This window comes from Solenopsis invicta, chromosome 8 (genome assembly GCF_016802725.1).
Source record: "Solenopsis invicta isolate M01_SB chromosome 8, UNIL_Sinv_3.0, whole genome shotgun sequence".
NCBI classification, from domain to species: Eukaryota; Metazoa; Arthropoda; class Insecta; order Hymenoptera; family Formicidae; genus Solenopsis; species Solenopsis invicta.
In genome coordinates this window covers 3,328,375-3,345,676 of record NC_052671.1, presented here as the reverse complement: position 1 = coordinate 3,345,676, position 17,302 = coordinate 3,328,375, and the positions used below count along the sequence as shown (strand labels likewise).

General features: G+C 34.1%; 2 protein-coding genes across 3 annotated transcripts in view; one reads left to right on the top strand and one right to left on the bottom strand.

The window, feature by feature from the left end:
* Positions 1 to 366: 366 nt before the first annotated feature.
* LOC105199641 (keratin-associated protein 6-2) overlaps positions 367 to 17,302 on the bottom strand; it is an 80,675-nt gene continuing 63,739 nt past the window's right edge. Inside the window, exons 1-3 of one of the 2 annotated variants that reach the window (XM_011166823.3) lie at positions 2,567 to 2,710; positions 1,121 to 1,262; positions 367 to 1,035 (exon numbers count right to left, since the gene is read on the bottom strand). In XM_011166823.3, the coding sequence (XP_011165125.1) occupies positions 653 to 1,035; positions 1,121 to 1,262; positions 2,567 to 2,578 (537 nt within the window). In that variant the 5' untranslated portion in view covers positions 2,579 to 2,710 and the 3' untranslated portion in view covers positions 367 to 652. Of the gene's footprint in view, positions 1,036 to 1,120; positions 1,263 to 2,566; positions 2,711 to 17,302 lie in introns of those variants that run through there. The other variant, XM_039452937.1, reaches the window with a different exon arrangement.
* On the top strand, positions 7,866 to 11,428 carry LOC105199642 (mitochondrial genome maintenance exonuclease 1). Its single transcript, XM_011166824.3, has 5 exons — positions 7,866 to 8,093; positions 8,344 to 9,212; positions 9,289 to 9,496; positions 10,388 to 10,520; positions 10,739 to 11,428. The coding sequence occupies exons 2-5, from the start codon at positions 8,411 to 8,413 to the stop codon at positions 10,904 to 10,906; spliced, it is 1,311 nt and encodes a 436-aa protein (XP_011165126.1). The 5' UTR covers positions 7,866 to 8,093; positions 8,344 to 8,410; the 3' UTR covers positions 10,907 to 11,428.

Below are 17,302 nucleotides of genomic sequence, written 5' to 3'. Positions count from 1 at the left end.
TTTCTCAACATTTTTGTGATATACGCTTTTTATAATTTACACAGATATATGGGACAATTACAGTTTAAATGCAGGTTCTGAACAGCCTAATTAGAGTAATTCTCATAGCAAGACACTGTCGATAGTTTATTACCATTGACTTCCGAGAGACAGCAAATAAAATTATGGAGTTTGTGGTCGAATTCAGGTCTTCGACAGAAAGAGTAGACACAACTTTCTGCATCAATCGCTACCTTTTAATAATTTTTATATACTTGTAAGTCATAAAAATTAATGATGGACACGAACGACTCGTAGGTCATATAGTGAGAGTCCGGAAAAGATGAGCAACAAGCATTGATTTTAGTACTGGAGCATGATTCGTAATTTCATCAACTTTGTCTGCTTTTTATTTTACGATTGATCAATATATTTGACATCTAAAAGATTTATAGTTCGCCCTCGCTGTAACGGATCGTAATGGAGACGTAAAAAAGAAGGTACTGCGGGATTTATTAAAAAATATAAAGTTTATTCAAAAGTCGCACGATATAAAGCTTGAAGGGAGGAGACAATGTTCAGAGTAGGGGCAGAATTGACGGGAGAAACCAAGGGATCATATTGAAATTTTGCGACGTCGCGTGTATCGGATCATCGCTCAGCCGTTGCGTCTTCACCATCCGTGGACGTAACCGGCACCGAGTCCGGCACCGAGTCCGGCACCGAGTCCGGCGCCGAGTCCGGCGCCGAGACCGTGTCCCACACCCGCGTATCCTCCGAGTCCAGCTCCGTATCCGATTCCCGTACTGTATCCAAGACCTTTCGCGCCGTATCCCAGTCCGGGACCGTACGCGACCCCTCCGGCGCCGTGTCCGAGCCCTCCCAAAGTCGAGCCGTGATATCCCAGACCGCCGGAGTAACCGATACGGTACAGAGGTGCTGCGCTGTATCCGTGAGACACTACGGGCACGCTGTAGCCGTAGGCAGCATGTGCGGGAATGCCATGACCCGAGGAGTAGGCCGGGGCAACGCCGCCGAGATAACTTTGCCCGTAGCCTGAAATCGAAAGGGCGTGAACAGCTAGAAGAAATTATCTGCGTAAATCGCAAGGCGTGTCTAAAATTCTCTTAACAGGAAATACCTCCATGAGCCGATCCTGCTATCAGAGCGTTCCCTCCGTAACCGGAACCTAATCCCAGAATGCCCCTCTTCTCCTGTTTCTTTTCTACCTGTGTCTCCTCGCCATAAATAGGCATTGCCAGGCTAAGGATAGCTACTAGAAGCTGTAACGAATTTATTTAAATATACCTTCATTGTTTGGAAAGTAAACCCAAGTCTATTAATTAACCCTTGAACTGTAATATTCGAAAAAATCTCACCCTATTGGTAAACAGCGGTCTGACAGATCGCTATCATGTTTCCAATAATTTTACAAGTTTCTTTTAATTGGAAAAATATATTTTCTTATAATGAAAAGTATATTTTTAATTATTCTGAATATATGTAAATGAGGGAGGCGGAGAAAGATATTCTAATGTGAGGATTAGCAAAAAAAAAAATCTTATATACAAGTTGTTTTTCAAGTTTATAGAACTTTACTCGTTATATTTCGGAAACGTAAATAAATTTATTCAAAATTATAAAAAAGTGAAAAATATTTGTTCGATCGTTTCAATGGGCTTATTTTTAAGAGGGTTGTAGAGATTGTTTCTTTCAAAGGGGGAGGCAATCTCTGCAACTCTGCTCTTGCGGGACCGTAATTCAAATATTTCAAATAAAACCCTCCATATTGTAATGTATTATTTAAAAGAGTATAAAAAAAGAAAATTTTTGGTATAAAGCGGAGAATGACACGTTGACTCGTTCGGGACTTATTTAAAGTTTAAAAAGCTAATTTTCAAGAAATCGTTATTTCCAATCAAAAAATTTTTATAAAAATCTTAAAAACTTCTAAGGAAGTTGAAGCATGAAAAATTTTCCTAATATTAAAATATAACATCACATCAGTAAATAAAAGTTCAAATGTGCAACTAACAATAAGATGTAGATGTAAAGAAATACATGCCCAATACTGTGAAAAAGTAACGTAAACGATCTGTGGAATCGCTACAATCTTTTAACCGTCTCACGTTACACGTTCCTAATAAATGATGATGAGAATCAAGGAAGTTATTGACAAGTAAAGTTTCAATAGTGGTCTATAAGATCGACATTACAGTTCAAGAGTTAAATAAACACTGTATTGTATTACAGATGTTATTATAGACGTTTACTCTCAAAAGTTGACATCCCTGTGATCGCAAAGAAAAATACATTTTTACCTCAAATAACATTTTAAAAAATAATGTGCGAGACATATGCACCCTGGAAGAATCATCAAAACTAAACAATTTAACCACAGAAATGAGGTTATTCTTTTAAAACTAAACACATTTTGTATTAAAATAATAAATTTCGATACACATGGAAGTTAAACACAACAAAATGTTATTTAACTCGAGAAAATGGTTAAAAAATTTTCTTAAATTTAACAGTGTATAACATCGCGACAGTTCCAAGCATCCAAAGAGGAATTAGAATTACTCACTATAGCGTTCATGGTGGCGATAAAGATGTGTGGCGATACGGAGATCACTACGGAAACTGATGCGGACCTCACGAGACACACCCCCTTTTATACCGGTGGAGTCTTTTCTCACAGCATTGCATCTCACCGAGACGAATTACACGTGTGTGTATATGTATCACACATCTAAATGCGATACCCCGCTCACTCACACACATACGCACGTAAATAAAGAAGTAGTTAGCAGTGCGATAGTGTACCGCAGCTAAGAAGGTGGAGGTACGCGTGGCTAATACGCCTTTCTAAAATGATTTTTCTAGCACACTCGTCACGAAAATTCTTTGTTAGACCGCGCGAACGACTTGCGTCGGTGGGAATTAAAAGTCGATCGATCAATCCTCCGAAGGAGAATCTATCCCATTATTCTCAATGAAACGTCTGGATAACCCAGAACGCATAATCCAGAACGACGTGAAGTTCAGAAATTCCTCAGAAATTTCTCTCGTTGGATGAAATTGAAAGGATTGGAAACTACAAATAAAATAAAATTAATCGAGCGATTTAACCATTAACATATATATTATTTTTAACGTTTAATTTATAATAATAATATCTCTATTGTAATAAAGCTGTAAATGTGTAATGAAGTAAAAATTGGAAGTAAGTTCGACAAATTTTATCGGACTGGATACTCCTATATAGATTCTGTCATTGTTTAAACTGAGATCTCGTAAATCCTTTGTCTTTCAAATCATTCCACCTTGAAGGCAAAGCCAAGGTAATTGTCTGGTCAAATCCTTTTATTCCATTTACATTGTGGATAAGATTATAATTCGAAAGGACAATGGGTTACTCAACCTGGAATTAGTTGACTCAAACCCGAACTCGATACAATTAATCCCTATAAATGTGAAGGAGAGATATCGCATAGCATCGCTGGCACGTCCACCGCTATTATATCTCTGGTGTACCCATTATATAATGTACACGTGTCACGTAAAGATAATTCTTCCGCTCCAAGTGTACGCAACAATACATCCTGACCCATTGATGACTCAATATTCATTTAGATCCACTGATTCAACAGCATACATTTTCTGATCATCTTAAATTTCATACGTGACGAAACTTTCACTGTCGCACGATTCTGCTATGAAGGTTTTCGGTTGCAACGTTACGTAAAAACGTGAAGACATTTTTTCGTTCACGTCTTGCTGCAGTTCCTTTCTGTGGCAACCTATCGTATGTCTCGTGACTGCGTGACGAAAGAGGAAGAGAGGAAAAAAGAAACAAACAAGAAGAATAAATAAAGAAATCTGACAATTTAGAATTGACCTTGTTTTTTCAGATTCTTAACAAAAAATTTGCCAATATATGAAAATAATATGAAGGATATATTTAAATAATTTGTCTTTTTTCAACTCGTTGTTATAATTATTTAAAATACGCGACAGAAATTCTTTTTGCGACTAAATGATGAAAAAAGGGATTAATTGCTAAATAAACGACGCCATATATCACTGTCCGCTGCAAGCGTTATCTTCCTGTTACTTCGACGCCACTCGGGATAATCGCTGTTTTACAAATGGTCTGCCATGAACTCGATTCGACAGCAAGCCGTTATTAAATTAGCAGAAAAATTCTCGTTAATCATGGGAAAGAGGGCAGGAGGTTACACCCTCGAGCCTTCGAAAGGGCCACGAGTCCGGTGAGGTCTTACGTCAGCGCGCGATACGTTCAGCGGTATCGATGCACGTCATACAATAAAGCACGTCATATCGTTAATTTTCCGCGGGCGGAAGGGAGAGAGTTGTATCGCGTCAAAGGTCGCCCGTGAACGAGTGTTGCATAAGCCAAGCGCAATGAGGGGGTTGCACCGACACACCCCGCTTGACCAATGCCGGTTAAACGAAAGATCGCGACCATCGAACTCTTACGGACATATGGTACATACCGGATGTAAGTGCTGACAGAGTTACTATATATTGCTTATAAAAATTTTAGATTGGATGCTTTGCTCTCCGCTGTGCCATTCCCGGTTCCTTCTATGCTATGTTCCTGAATTTAAAATACCGTTGACTTATCATTTTTGTTATTTAAGTGAAGAAACGCTTTATCTTACGAAAGCATTTCTTATAACCGATATTAATAAGGACGTTTAAATACCAAATAAAGAGTTTAGAAAATATTTTTTATTAAAAAAATTGTACATACTTCTTGTATTAGTATACGTAAAGAATAAAAATTATTTCATTTTCTACATAAGCTCTGAAAAAGCTTGCATTCTTTTTACACATAAAGAAATTGATTTTTTTTACATAAAAAATTTTGTTTCTTCATGTAAGCAATTTAAATTGTGTCTGTTTAAGATTATCAGATTCTTTCCAGAAGAATTTATACTCTTGTTCATTATGAGAATACGATTGTTAATTTAATAATAATTTTTTTCTGTGTATAATCTTTGATTGATTTATAGTTCCTTAGCGATAACTCATGCAAATTATGAATCGCGTATTAATGGAAAAAAAAAAGAAAGAATTATTTCCTTAGAGAGTACGAACGCTAGAATCCTATATCAATAACGAGCGGCGTAAAATTGAAATTTTTTTTTTAATATAGTACACGATTCGAGGTAATGAAATAAAACGTATGGCTGAACGGCTGTTTCAGACTCAGCTTTACGGATTCTTATTGCGAAATGTGCTCGTAACCGATCGCGCGAATGCCGATAATGCGAAAATATGTCGACGATAATATAAGCGCGATGGCTGATAATATATCAATGCATCTTATTACTGCAACAGTAGTGTAAAATTAGGTTTAATATCGGATATAAAATGGTCTCAATGATCAGATTGTACAAAATCCGGAATTTTTCATTCAGCAAACTTAGTAATTTACTCATGGTAAACGTATAGTACTGATGCAATTTCCTCTGGCATCTATCAATAACGTACTTGCAACGCGTATGTACGTTGCGTATACATATATACATTGCATTACAACGTTAATAATCATAATCACAGATTTTCAAAGATTCCTAAGAAATATATACTATAAAATTATATTAATTACATTTAATTATTATTCAATTATTATTATCATTAAAATAATAATGAAAAGTTGAAAACCCAAGTTTAATTTAATTTGTGTCTCTGTGTTTCATTATATTTACTATTATAACGCAAATATATAATATTAAGTAGATAATAATCAGTATATAAAATTACACGAATAAATACAAGCACTAAGATTTAACTACGACTATCGAAGGCGTTCTTGTTTAATTCGTCTTGTCACATTGTCGGTCAAATATTTCTCTACATATAATTTTAGATTATATCTAATGCATTTAATTAATAATATCAAATTCAATGATAATTACATAAAACAGTAATGGATTACGACCTAAACAAGAATTTAATGCTACAAATAATATGACAAGTACTTTAAATGTAAAATACAAACGTTTCGGCCTCCATCAGGCCATGCTTAGTGTCATTTATAAAAATAAAAAAAATTGTCAGTTAAGTATTAAAAGCAGAAACTCAAAACCTCTTCATTAGTCCTAACATAAAGTCGTAAGGCCGTAAGTCGATTATACGTCCATTTCTATCAATTAGTTTTTAGTTTTAAAGCGCATTACAATAGCCTTATGGTCTTGTGTTAAGGCTATTGTAAAATAGACTTAAAAATCGTCACACAGAAAATACATAACAAAGCATAAGACCGCGTAGCATTAGACCGCTGGACCAATGACTATCTTATGTAAATTAATATAACAAAAAAACAGGATGTTTAATTATTGGTCTGAAAATATCGCACAGAAATATACGAAAATCTATTAGTCCTAACACCATATGATATTACAAATATTCTCTAGAGATGATTATTCGATATCATATGCGTGCTGTCAAAGGATAGAAGAATGTTTTTATAGGCCGTTCTCACCATCTCTGATTAGCTTGATTGGCCAATTAAATTTAACAATAGCTAAACTGCAAAACTTAAAATTAATCATATTATTTTGTCTCCTAGTTTATTTTCTATAGATTATTATTTATTTATATAAAATATAAAATTATACTTTAAATTAATAATCTTTTAAATAAAAATAATTTAAAAAATTCCTTAATTATAAATTTAAATAATTTAATTAAAATAATTAAAAACTTAGATTAAAAAAAAATAATTTTAAGTTTTGCAGTTGGCAACCCATAATATCAATCGATCGTTCAAGCTAATCGAAGTTGAAATCTGTAACGGGATTTCTGTAACTCTGAACAATAATATCGTTACATCATTGTTGCGCAGGTTTCTTACCATATACAATATTTGCGCAATGACAGTATAATGATACTAATACTCATTAAGAGTTACAGAATTCTGGTATAGCTCTATATAAGCTATACAAATAAACTTGCGTCCATTTTCACCGATGTAGATTAATTTCGATCTCTGTCCAACTTCTTTTTTATATTTTTCCAATTTTTAAAACTAGAAAAAGATAAAGAAATCAATTAAAATTAAAGTTAAATTATATTAGTGAAAATGGATATAAGATAGTTTTATCTTTCATTATTAGCACACTTGACCTATTAATTAATAGTGATTGGTTATTTTTTATCAATTCTACTTAACAACAAATGCAATTAGTTAATTCCAATAAAAAAATTAGTCGATTAAATTAATTGAAGATTGTAAAAGTAGTCCTAAGGATGATCTGCTAAAAAGTTTGAAACGTTTGTGTAGGCGTAAACATTTAAAATACTTGTCATATTACTAACATTAAAATCTTGCTTGGCTTAGATCTCATTATTATTTTATGTATAATTATCGTTAAAATTGGTATTTGTTATATATATTTAATATAATATTATATATTTTATAAAATGCAGAGACTCTTATACTAAAAGATTCGATCAGATAACAAATATCTTATCGAATAAAATACCAATATAATATACGAAGTATTTGCAATTTATTAAGTATATTAAATATGTTATTTTTAAAGTGATCAAGTAATTATTTATTAATTCAATTTTATTATATTTAAATATTTAATTTATTGCGTACTATGATATGTTACGCAAATAAGATTTTGATTATTAGCATTAGCAAAAAATTTTGTTACAATATTCTTTTATAATAAAAGTTTGAAAAAATATTTTAAAATAAATAATTTATTTTATAAAATCACGACTGATTATGATTACTCGAGATCAAAATATCATTATAACATTTATATCAAGTGTCGATAACAAACGATGTAGAAAAGTGCTAGATTCATTTATAGATGGCAGTAAAATGCTTTTGGAGAAGATGGGTTATGTTTATCATGTGTATACATAACCTCTAATCGTTTTGGATGTTATTCAGAGCACATCACTTATTTTATAAAATTCAGCAGTCAAATAAAAATTAATTCTGTCGGTTTTCTAATTATATGTTATCTGAAATATATCGTTCTTTATTTTTATGATTAGTTAAGTTTCATTATAAATAAATCATTTTAAAGAACACAAAATCTGCAAAGGATTTTTTCCTGGTAAGTTTTGTTTATAATTTTATTGTAATCTGAAGATAATTACGTTTTATATAAAATATTTTAATAGAAAAAATTTTAATTTCTTCTATACTAATATCTCCATATAAAATTTAATATATAATTATATTATTTCTTATTTATTGGACATCAATCTGTCTATATATTTAAATAAAAAAACATTAGATATCAATATTAATATTTTAAAGAAAAACGGAACATTGATTACTTATATTTAATTATTTATTAATAGAGTTGAGATTGGAGGAGTCAAGTATGTAAAAGAAGTAATACGCAACTATTTTTACAAAAACACAATTATGTTAGGTACTTCCAAATATTTTTTACATATATCTTCTATACAAAGTATGTATCAGCCATTCATTAAAAGGTATTCTTCAAAAAACAACAAAATTAAAAAGTTAATGAAAGAATACAGATCAGTTTTTGGTCCGTTAATTGAAACAAAGACTGAAAAAGAAAAAAGATTGAAATTAGAAAAGAAAGGAGAAATACCTTGTGAAGAATCGAATATGGTAAATACAGAATTGTTTTGGGTTATGGAAAATTCTGCCAGTAAACTCAGAAGGATTGTTACTACACACCGACGAAATAAACAATTAAATGATACAGATCAGAGTCATTCTATAAAAGAATGTAGCAAGATGGAAATTAAAAGTTCAACTGATCAAAGTACAAAAGATCTCTCTCATTCTGATTCTGCTCAAGTTGCCCAGGAAACAGGCAATAGATTTACTGATGCAACACCTAATGTGTCAGCAAAAAATAGTGATGACAAAATTACATTGTCTATTTCAAATGTATCTGACAATGAAAACGCTGCTACAAAATATATGTTTTCCAATTTTGAAAAATTACCCGACATCATTATAAAGAATTTGCCATCTTTTCCAATTATAAGCAATAAACAAGAATTTCCTGTACAATCAACAGAAATATTATCTTTATCTGTAAAGGATGATCTAGAAACAATAAAATTTCCCAGCATAACTAAAATTCTTATGCAAACCTTGTCACCAGAGTCAAAGCTGGCTTTAGAGGCATGGAAAGAAAGAATGATAAAAAAGCTGGGACAAGAAGGATTCGAAGTGCATCAGAAAGGTATTTGATAAGCTGTTTCATGAGAAAGAGAAACTTTAATAAGCTTAATAAATAAATCTATTTGTTCCTGGTACAGCATTGTTAGAAGATGGAACATCCTTGCATTTGTGCATAGCACAAAGCCTGCTGGGGAAAGAGTATGAGGTTCCCTCGAGAATAGAACCAGTTTTTAAGAGCGTTCAATGTGTTTTGGATAATGTGAGCCATGTGAAAGCGATCGAGACACATGTGGCTCACATGAAATTACGTTACAAAGGCGTAGTCGACTGTATAGCCTCTTATAGGTAAAACAGAAGCTTTGCTTTGCCATCGCCAGGAAACTCTATTTCTAAACGAAACAGACAAGAGCAGAGGTCACTGTCTGGTTTCTAATCAGTTTTAGAGTTTTTATTGTAAAATATATATGCTGTAACATTTAAATATAGTTAGCCAATAAACTGTAATTTATTATAATTACTTTATACTTTATAAATTGAGTAAATAGAGTTTTATCATTTTAGATTAAAGTCCTATTTTGTATAGTTTATTATTTATACAGTTTATTACATATACATATAATACATTATAAAGTATATTATTTCATATAATACAGAGTACATTATTTATTCAGCTTATTTATTATTTAATAAATAAATAATATTTTATAAGTTTATGCAAAAATAAAAATAATTTCTTCAAAATTTTTTTTATAAATATCAGAAACTTGAATTTTGAATTTATTCCAAAAAAGCTGAAAAAGTTTCATAATAAATCTTTTTCATAAATAATATCTGTAATGTTTGTTAAGGCTTTCACCTTTAACTTTTTTCAATAAAGAGATATTTTAGGATACGTCATTTATAATTTGCTTCACATAAAGTTTCCGATTAAAATAATATTTCGAGAATCTATAAATTATTAGATTTTCTCAGAGAAAAAGAGAGAGATATATCTCTGTCTCTGTTAAATTATTTATTGCTCTTTTATCCTGATTTCTCCTAATTGGCCTGATTTTCTATATATTCGTGGAAATAGAGTTCCCTTAAATTCATTTTATATATACGTTATATATTTTGTATAATTTAAAGATGAACTATATCAATCTTCATTATACTGTTTTGAAAGCTTAAAATCACCCTGTATGTATTTTGAATGGTTTTACATTCACCAAATCCATATATATCTCAAATTTATAGGGGCGAAAATTACGTAATCGATTGGAAGAAATCTGACAGAAAGAAATTGGATTTGAAGCATACGTACGACGCGCCTGTACAACTCGCCGCGTACATCGGAGCCATCAATGCTTCTAATCTGTATCCCTTTGTGGTAAATATCCGTCATTATAAAAATTTCATTTAAAAAAGAGATAGATAAAAATATTTTATTTTACTATGGAAATTAATTCCCTTTCGATTGTTGTCATTTTACATGTTATAATTTGTTTGTCAATTGTTTGGCGTAATAGCTGTTGTTAACACTTCCTAAAAATAAAATTGAAAAGAGAACAGCCACTTTTCTAAAACGGCTGTTTCTCAATTCTTCAGATAAAGCGGGGTTTAGTCGTGATTGCTTACACGTGTGGCGCACCAGCAACGGTGCACGAAGTGTCCGACAACACGTTGCAGCAATACTGGACAGCGTGGCTGCGTCGCCTGCAAAAGTACTATGTCGAAACGACGAGCGGTGACAACAACGAGAACATTCACCAATAAAGCGTTAATGTACCGCGTCGCAAATATTCATTAAAACTTCCCCACACAAAGCCAATTAAATCCTTATCCGTCAGCCACAGGTAACTCCCGACAGGAGTCGGTGGGAGAAGTTTTTAATTCCATCCTTTGCGCGCCAGAAGTTGCAATAATCTATAGTCTTCGGGGAGTAGTTGGGAAAGCCCTCTCTCCGAGAGTCCGTAGGAAACCAAAGGACGCGGTATACGGAAAGAGAGGGAAACCACGTCGATACGCCGACTTATTAAGCCCTGCCGTGGGCTCAGCATTTATGATTTATGGCAAACCTAGGCGCATTTGCGCAACGCTCGGAGTAACGATTAAGAAAAAACAAGAACTATTATCGCGACACACAGTAATTTGCAAAATACATTTATGCTGTTATTAAAAGTATTGTAATTTATGAAAGCTGTATTTTTATAAAGTTTGTAAAACCTCAGAAAACCGGCGAAGATTAATGTTCCCTGATCTACTTTGTAAAGTTTGACGATTAAAGCTTTTTCCGAAGAAGAAAATATCCTTTTTGTGAGAGTTCGTAGATTCGAAGTAAACATTTTAATTTTTATACTTTTACAACGCTTTTATCAAGTTAACGAAGCGTTTCACTTTAGATCTTAATTTACGTTCATTTTGATATTCAATATTGAGTTGCTTGTTGCGAACTCATCTCGCTTCCAAAACGAAATTTGATCTCACAGTCACAGAATATATCGCAGGTGAAGAAACTGTAAAACTAAAAACGTAATGCGGGCGTATGCCGGAAAAACGCGGTCACCATTCTGGCCGTTGAGTGAACATACAGCAATTATAACTTTCGCCGGCAGGGCAGAGGAGAAGGCTGAAGAGGGTGCTACGTTACGCGGCTCTCCGTTACAGGGCCCTATAAACATTGCGACCAACCCTTCGTGCGCCCTTGGGGATCGTAAACTAATGGTGAAGCGGTGTAGCAGAATTATATCGTTCGTTGTTTCCGTATACCTGGATCACGCACACTCAGACCTGGAATATTACATTAGGATATCAGATATTACGAACCGCGTCCTTTATATCCAAACAGTCTGTGCCACACATGGCCAGTATCAATTCGTAATGACATTGTCGTGGTACAATATTATCGTTATCTTGAATCTTCATATCATTTCGTTTTATTCTCTTTTATTACGCATTTCCTGTTTGCCGAAGACTCGTGTTGTAAGCTGTTTGTCACTTTTCGCTGTATTTATTTCTGCACTAAATTTGAAAGGTTTTATAAATTCATGTTTAGAGATGTTTTGAATAAATAAGAAAATAGAATACCAATATTCCTTTCTTTGCACGCATATCGCGTGAAGCAATAACATTGTCCGTCTGGACTATCTTCGCTATCTTTAGAGATATGAAAATATTTATTTAGGAAAGTTGTGAATAGACTGTATAGCATCGAGAGCCATAACATAGTCGTAATAATTTTTCTATGGATGCAGGCGCTTCGGAGAGTTCAAAGTTATCTTTATTCTTCAAAATCATATATCAAATTATGTAATTCCATTTAAAAAGACCCAAATTCTTGGGAAATGATCTTGAAATTTTTGAAATGCTCGATCTACAAAAAAATTATTACTACCATATTATGACCCTTTTGTGATGCAACTTTTATAAATAAATATTTTTGCTTCTAAAAGTAGCAAAAATATTTGAGATATGAACGAAGTTATCGTTCCACGCGGTTATTATTAACATAAGAAGTACGTAAGAAAAATATCACGTGGCATTAATATTAAAATTTAACTTTCTTATATGTTTATTACGCTATACAATAAACTAAAAGTTCAAGATTTTAAAAAATTTAACAAGTAATAGATGACAAAAATCTTGAAAATTTTAATAAATTCTTAAAAAATTATATTGTGAAAAATCTAGTTACGCTACTGAAATCTCAACTTCACTTGAGGAATTCTTTTTCTTTCAGAATATGTTTATTTTCCGTTATCCATTATTCTTTTAACAATGCTTTTCCATGATATTCAGCTTTATAAGTCTCTGTAAACTGTTTTACATCAAAGGATTCTTTTATTAAAATGCAAAGCAGCTACACGAAGTACGTATTGATTTTTTCGTTTCTTTTTTTTTTTGAGAAAGCAGATATTACAAAATAAATGTTATAATATGTTAAAATAGCAATAAATTAAATTAAAGTGCAAATGTGTTTTGCTTTTCACAAGGACTAATTAAACATTTCTTAAGAAAGTTTATTATTAATGCATTAATATTTCACTCGAGTCAACACATTGATGCTAGTTAAAAAATATTAAAAAGATTATTTTGAGCAAACTTCTGATATTGCGAAAAAAAAGTTCTGAGTTTACAGATGCAAACAATCGCGAGGTAATCGCAAAGTTATACCGCGGTAAAAACGTTGACTCGGTGCAAGCACCGTGATGACGCATTTCTTTCATTTCCCTGCCGGGGATTCCAGATCAAAAGAGCGAAGGAACCTACTGTGCAATCCGTTTTACGTAATACAACGTTAACGTTGCAAAGTGATATTTAGTGCAGGCCGCGGATTTATTCGCTGAGGATTCCGTCGCGAGCATATCTCCCGACATCCTGAGCAAAGACGACAATATTTCTGTATTAGATATTAAACAAGCGCCCAGCCCCCAGATGAATCTAAATCTCCAGGCTAAGCCCCGCTAATCCTCCCGTAACAGTGGCATATTTTCATCGGCCGGTCCACCCCCCTTTGAACGCGAAGAGTTATGAAAACGATAACTTTAACTCGCCGGACGAACCCTCGCTTTCTCCCGTCTTTGTTCCCCCCTTTAGCCCTCGGACGCGTGAGATCGAGGAAAACTCGGGAAAATGTGCCGCTGGAACTATTGAGCTCGCAATTTATCGGAGACCTCCAAGCAGGATGGCCTCCGTGCGATTTCTTATATTGCTCGTCTTTAATGCAGCGACGAACAGCAGCGGATTTTTATTAAGTCCACACTCCGCGATCCGATAAACTCCAGCAATTTCTCGTTCTACAAATATTGTGCGAAACCTTTTAATACGACGCTTAATTATATTTTCCATCCCAAGATATGTTATTAAAGTCGCGGATTAACTGTAAATAGCAAATTCGAAAAGTGATATTTTAAAAGAGAAACGCTTACCCATAAAAAAATGATTTTTTCAAGAAATGCATAAATGCTTTAATTTAAGAATATTTTATGCTTAGAAACGCCAAGAATAAATAATCTTCGAATAAAAATAAATTATTCTTAAAACAAAGCGAAAAGATATTCTTAATTGAAAATAAATTTTACTTTATTTAAAGAAATAGAATTGCGCCCGTTTAACATTAAATATGCTTGTATTAGGATTATTTTTTCTTCAATGCGGGCGGGTCTGCTACGGTGGATTCATTGCACATTTCACTCATGGTTGTTTGTGGCTAGCAGATCCGCTGCGGCAGATCTGCCCGTGTACAAGCAACCGGCGTTTCTCTATCGCTGTGAGTATTTGATTAAGTTTGTCGTGAGAACAATATGATATTAGAAACAAGAATACGATCGTAAGAATAAAATATACTCCGCACAGATATATTTATTATTGTAAGTGAACGGTTGTAATTGAAGAGAGCATTTTGTACTTAAATGAAAACGAATAGCATTCAAGAATAAAAATATACGTCAATTAAGAATTTATTTTTTTTGTGTAGTTACGAAAGCTACGACGTGTAATTGTTTTAAAAGTATGATATCAAAAAAAGAATTACTATTTTTATAAAAAATGTATGCATAGGGTCATTGCACTAGTCAATGAACAAATAAGAAATTGGTCCAGTCAATGAGCAAACACAAAATAATTTAATACAATTACATTTTCTAATAAAAAATTACATTTTAATAAAATCTATATAAAAATTAGATTTCAACAATATCAATTAATTTTGCAGTTTATTATTTTAAAGTCTTATTATTTTAATAGTTTTTCTAAACAGTCATTTATTGGCGACTGTTCAGCGACTGGTGCAACGACCCTATATTTTATGCTGTCCATAGAAAGAATAGTTTTACTAAAGTACTTAAAAATTTATTTATCTACAGATCCAAAAATAATTTTGTTAGGTCATCAAAATAATTATAGTGGAGACCTCAAACTGAATGGTTGAAATGTAAAAACTTTTTGCAACATTGCTCATCATGATCGAACATCCATCACAGTTATTTTAATGGTCCAATAAAATTATTTTCAAACCTATATCCAGCTAAATATTTAAATGCTTCAACAAAATCGTTCTTTCCGTGTATAAAGCATATTAAAATGTGCGTATTTTTGAAGATTGAATTCCTTCCTTTAAAGCTTTCTATTTTTTTCCTGGAATTGCAAAAGGTTTCTAACCATGCCAGACGGTGCTATCGGGAGCAATCGCGGAAATTGTTCTCCGCGATAGAAGCGCGCCGTATTTCTCCTATTAATAGCCGGTCGAGTACGCCACCGAAAACTTTTCGCCTCGACGCGTAACAGTCCCTGGGAGCATAAGCGGACGCGTTTGCAAGGGATCGCAATAGCTTGGCTGAAGTCATCAACGAGCAAACTGGAGCACGTCCGAAATTACCAAGTTTTCATCGTCGTGCCAATGTTGAGAAATCTCTCGACGTCAATATCCTTCCGAGAAGTTCCAACCGAGAAGAGGTCCGCGTCGCTTTTCCATGACTAACCGTGGCTAGTGCTTCTAGCGGCAAAAAGTTTATAAATACGAGAGGGGTTCGACGTTCCGAGAGAAAATCGAGGAGCACGAGAAGAGCGAAGATGATAAAGGCAGACAGAAGCGTCCGTCCGAGGAGTTCGTCTCGCTTGCCCGAATTAATCTTCTCTTCGAGCGCGCGAGGCGCGGCGCGGCGACGATGACGACGCTACGCGACGCGCGCGGCTCGTCGTGCATGAATTATCGATCGTTGCCGCGCGCAACAGTCACGCTACATTTGCCTTCCAATAATAATTAATAATCAAGCGAAGCGGAGCGCGCCAGGGCCAACCTACAAAGGACCGGATTACACGCGAGACGGAAAACGACCATGCTGGTCGATCGGTCTCAGCGTTATAGAATGCATCCCGCGCGACTTTACGCCATAACTTCGGGACTCCTGCATACTGCGCCAGATAAATCGATAATTGTTTACCAGTAAGTGAAATCTGCGTTCTTTCTTTTGGGGGGGGAAAGCTTGCGAGACAATGTAACGTCTACACATATGTATATCTGCATATGTATAAAATTTTTATACATGTAATTTATATTACAATTTTTAGAAATAAATATAATAATTATTTATCCCTTCGTTATTGCTGAATTATAAACTGAAACAATTGTTCGTCGCTTTGGCTGTTTCATCTTTTAGCTATAAAAGGTGTACTTATTTCACCGGCAAAAAGCGCCCTTCGTGGTAAAATTAGGTAAAATAAAGTGCTCTTACGTCGTTACATGTACTAACGAGGGCAATTCTGACACTTCTACAAAATGATCGTTGTTTCGTAAACACTGCACCGGCCGGCATATGCACTTATACCGCGTATTTCCAACGTGGTTTCTCCTGGGGGACTTGCTCAGGTGCACACCTGTGGCCAATTAGCAAGCGCGCATTAAAATCTATTCAAGCTGCGTTCTGAAACGAACGTCGCGGTAATTGTACCCCGCCATTGTTGGTCCTAGTATCGTTCGCGTAATAGTGCGATATCTTGCCGAAATCAATAAGGCATACACAGGTAAAGCATTTACAAGATGTAATAGAAGGAACCTGCTAGGTTTTATCCGCACGCGGCGAGTGCTCTTAGCGAAATTAGCTTCATTTAAAACTGTAGAAATTTTTAGAAGGTTTTAAAGTTCTTCACACATTCATTTTGAATATAGTGCCATCTTTCGAAGTAATTAAATAACGTATCAAATGACCAGTTCTATTTTTTGAACTTAATTAACTTTGAAATGATTTTGAAAGAATTAAAAGTAAATTAAGAAATATAGATCGCTTGTTTTTGAAAAATCAATTTTATTCCTTCAGAAAATTTCGCTGAGAACTCAATTGTCGAAAACAAAAACAACGAGGGAACATGAGATGTGTAAAATATTCTCTGCAGGGTGCAACGAAAAAAAGAGAATGTCCCCCCCCCCTCTTTTTTTAGAAAATGCTGTACTTTAGTACGTTCTCGAAAAGCGCCGATTAAATACCGGTGCAAGCGGGGGGTCGGGGAGCAAGTAGTTTTCCTCTGTGTCGTCAAATTCGCATACCGTACTGCTTTCGCAACCGGCTGGCTCGTATCGCAGAACTCCCGCTTATACCCGGTGTGTTCGTCGTCGCGCAATACGTCATCGAGCCGCTCGCGAGCAATTTCACGGGGTGCTATATCTCACCAGGGGGA

Coding starts and splice junctions, on each gene's coding strand:
- LOC105199642 (XM_011166824.3), top strand. CDS start 8,411: ATGTTAGGTACTTCCAAATATTTTTTACATATATCTTCTATACAAAGT. Junction 9,213..9,288: donor ATTCGAAGTGCATCAGAAAG/GTATTTGATAAG, acceptor TTCCTGGTACAG/CATTGTTAGAAGATGGAACA. Junction 10,521..10,738: donor CTAATCTGTATCCCTTTGTG/GTAAATATCCGT, acceptor TCAATTCTTCAG/ATAAAGCGGGGTTTAGTCGT.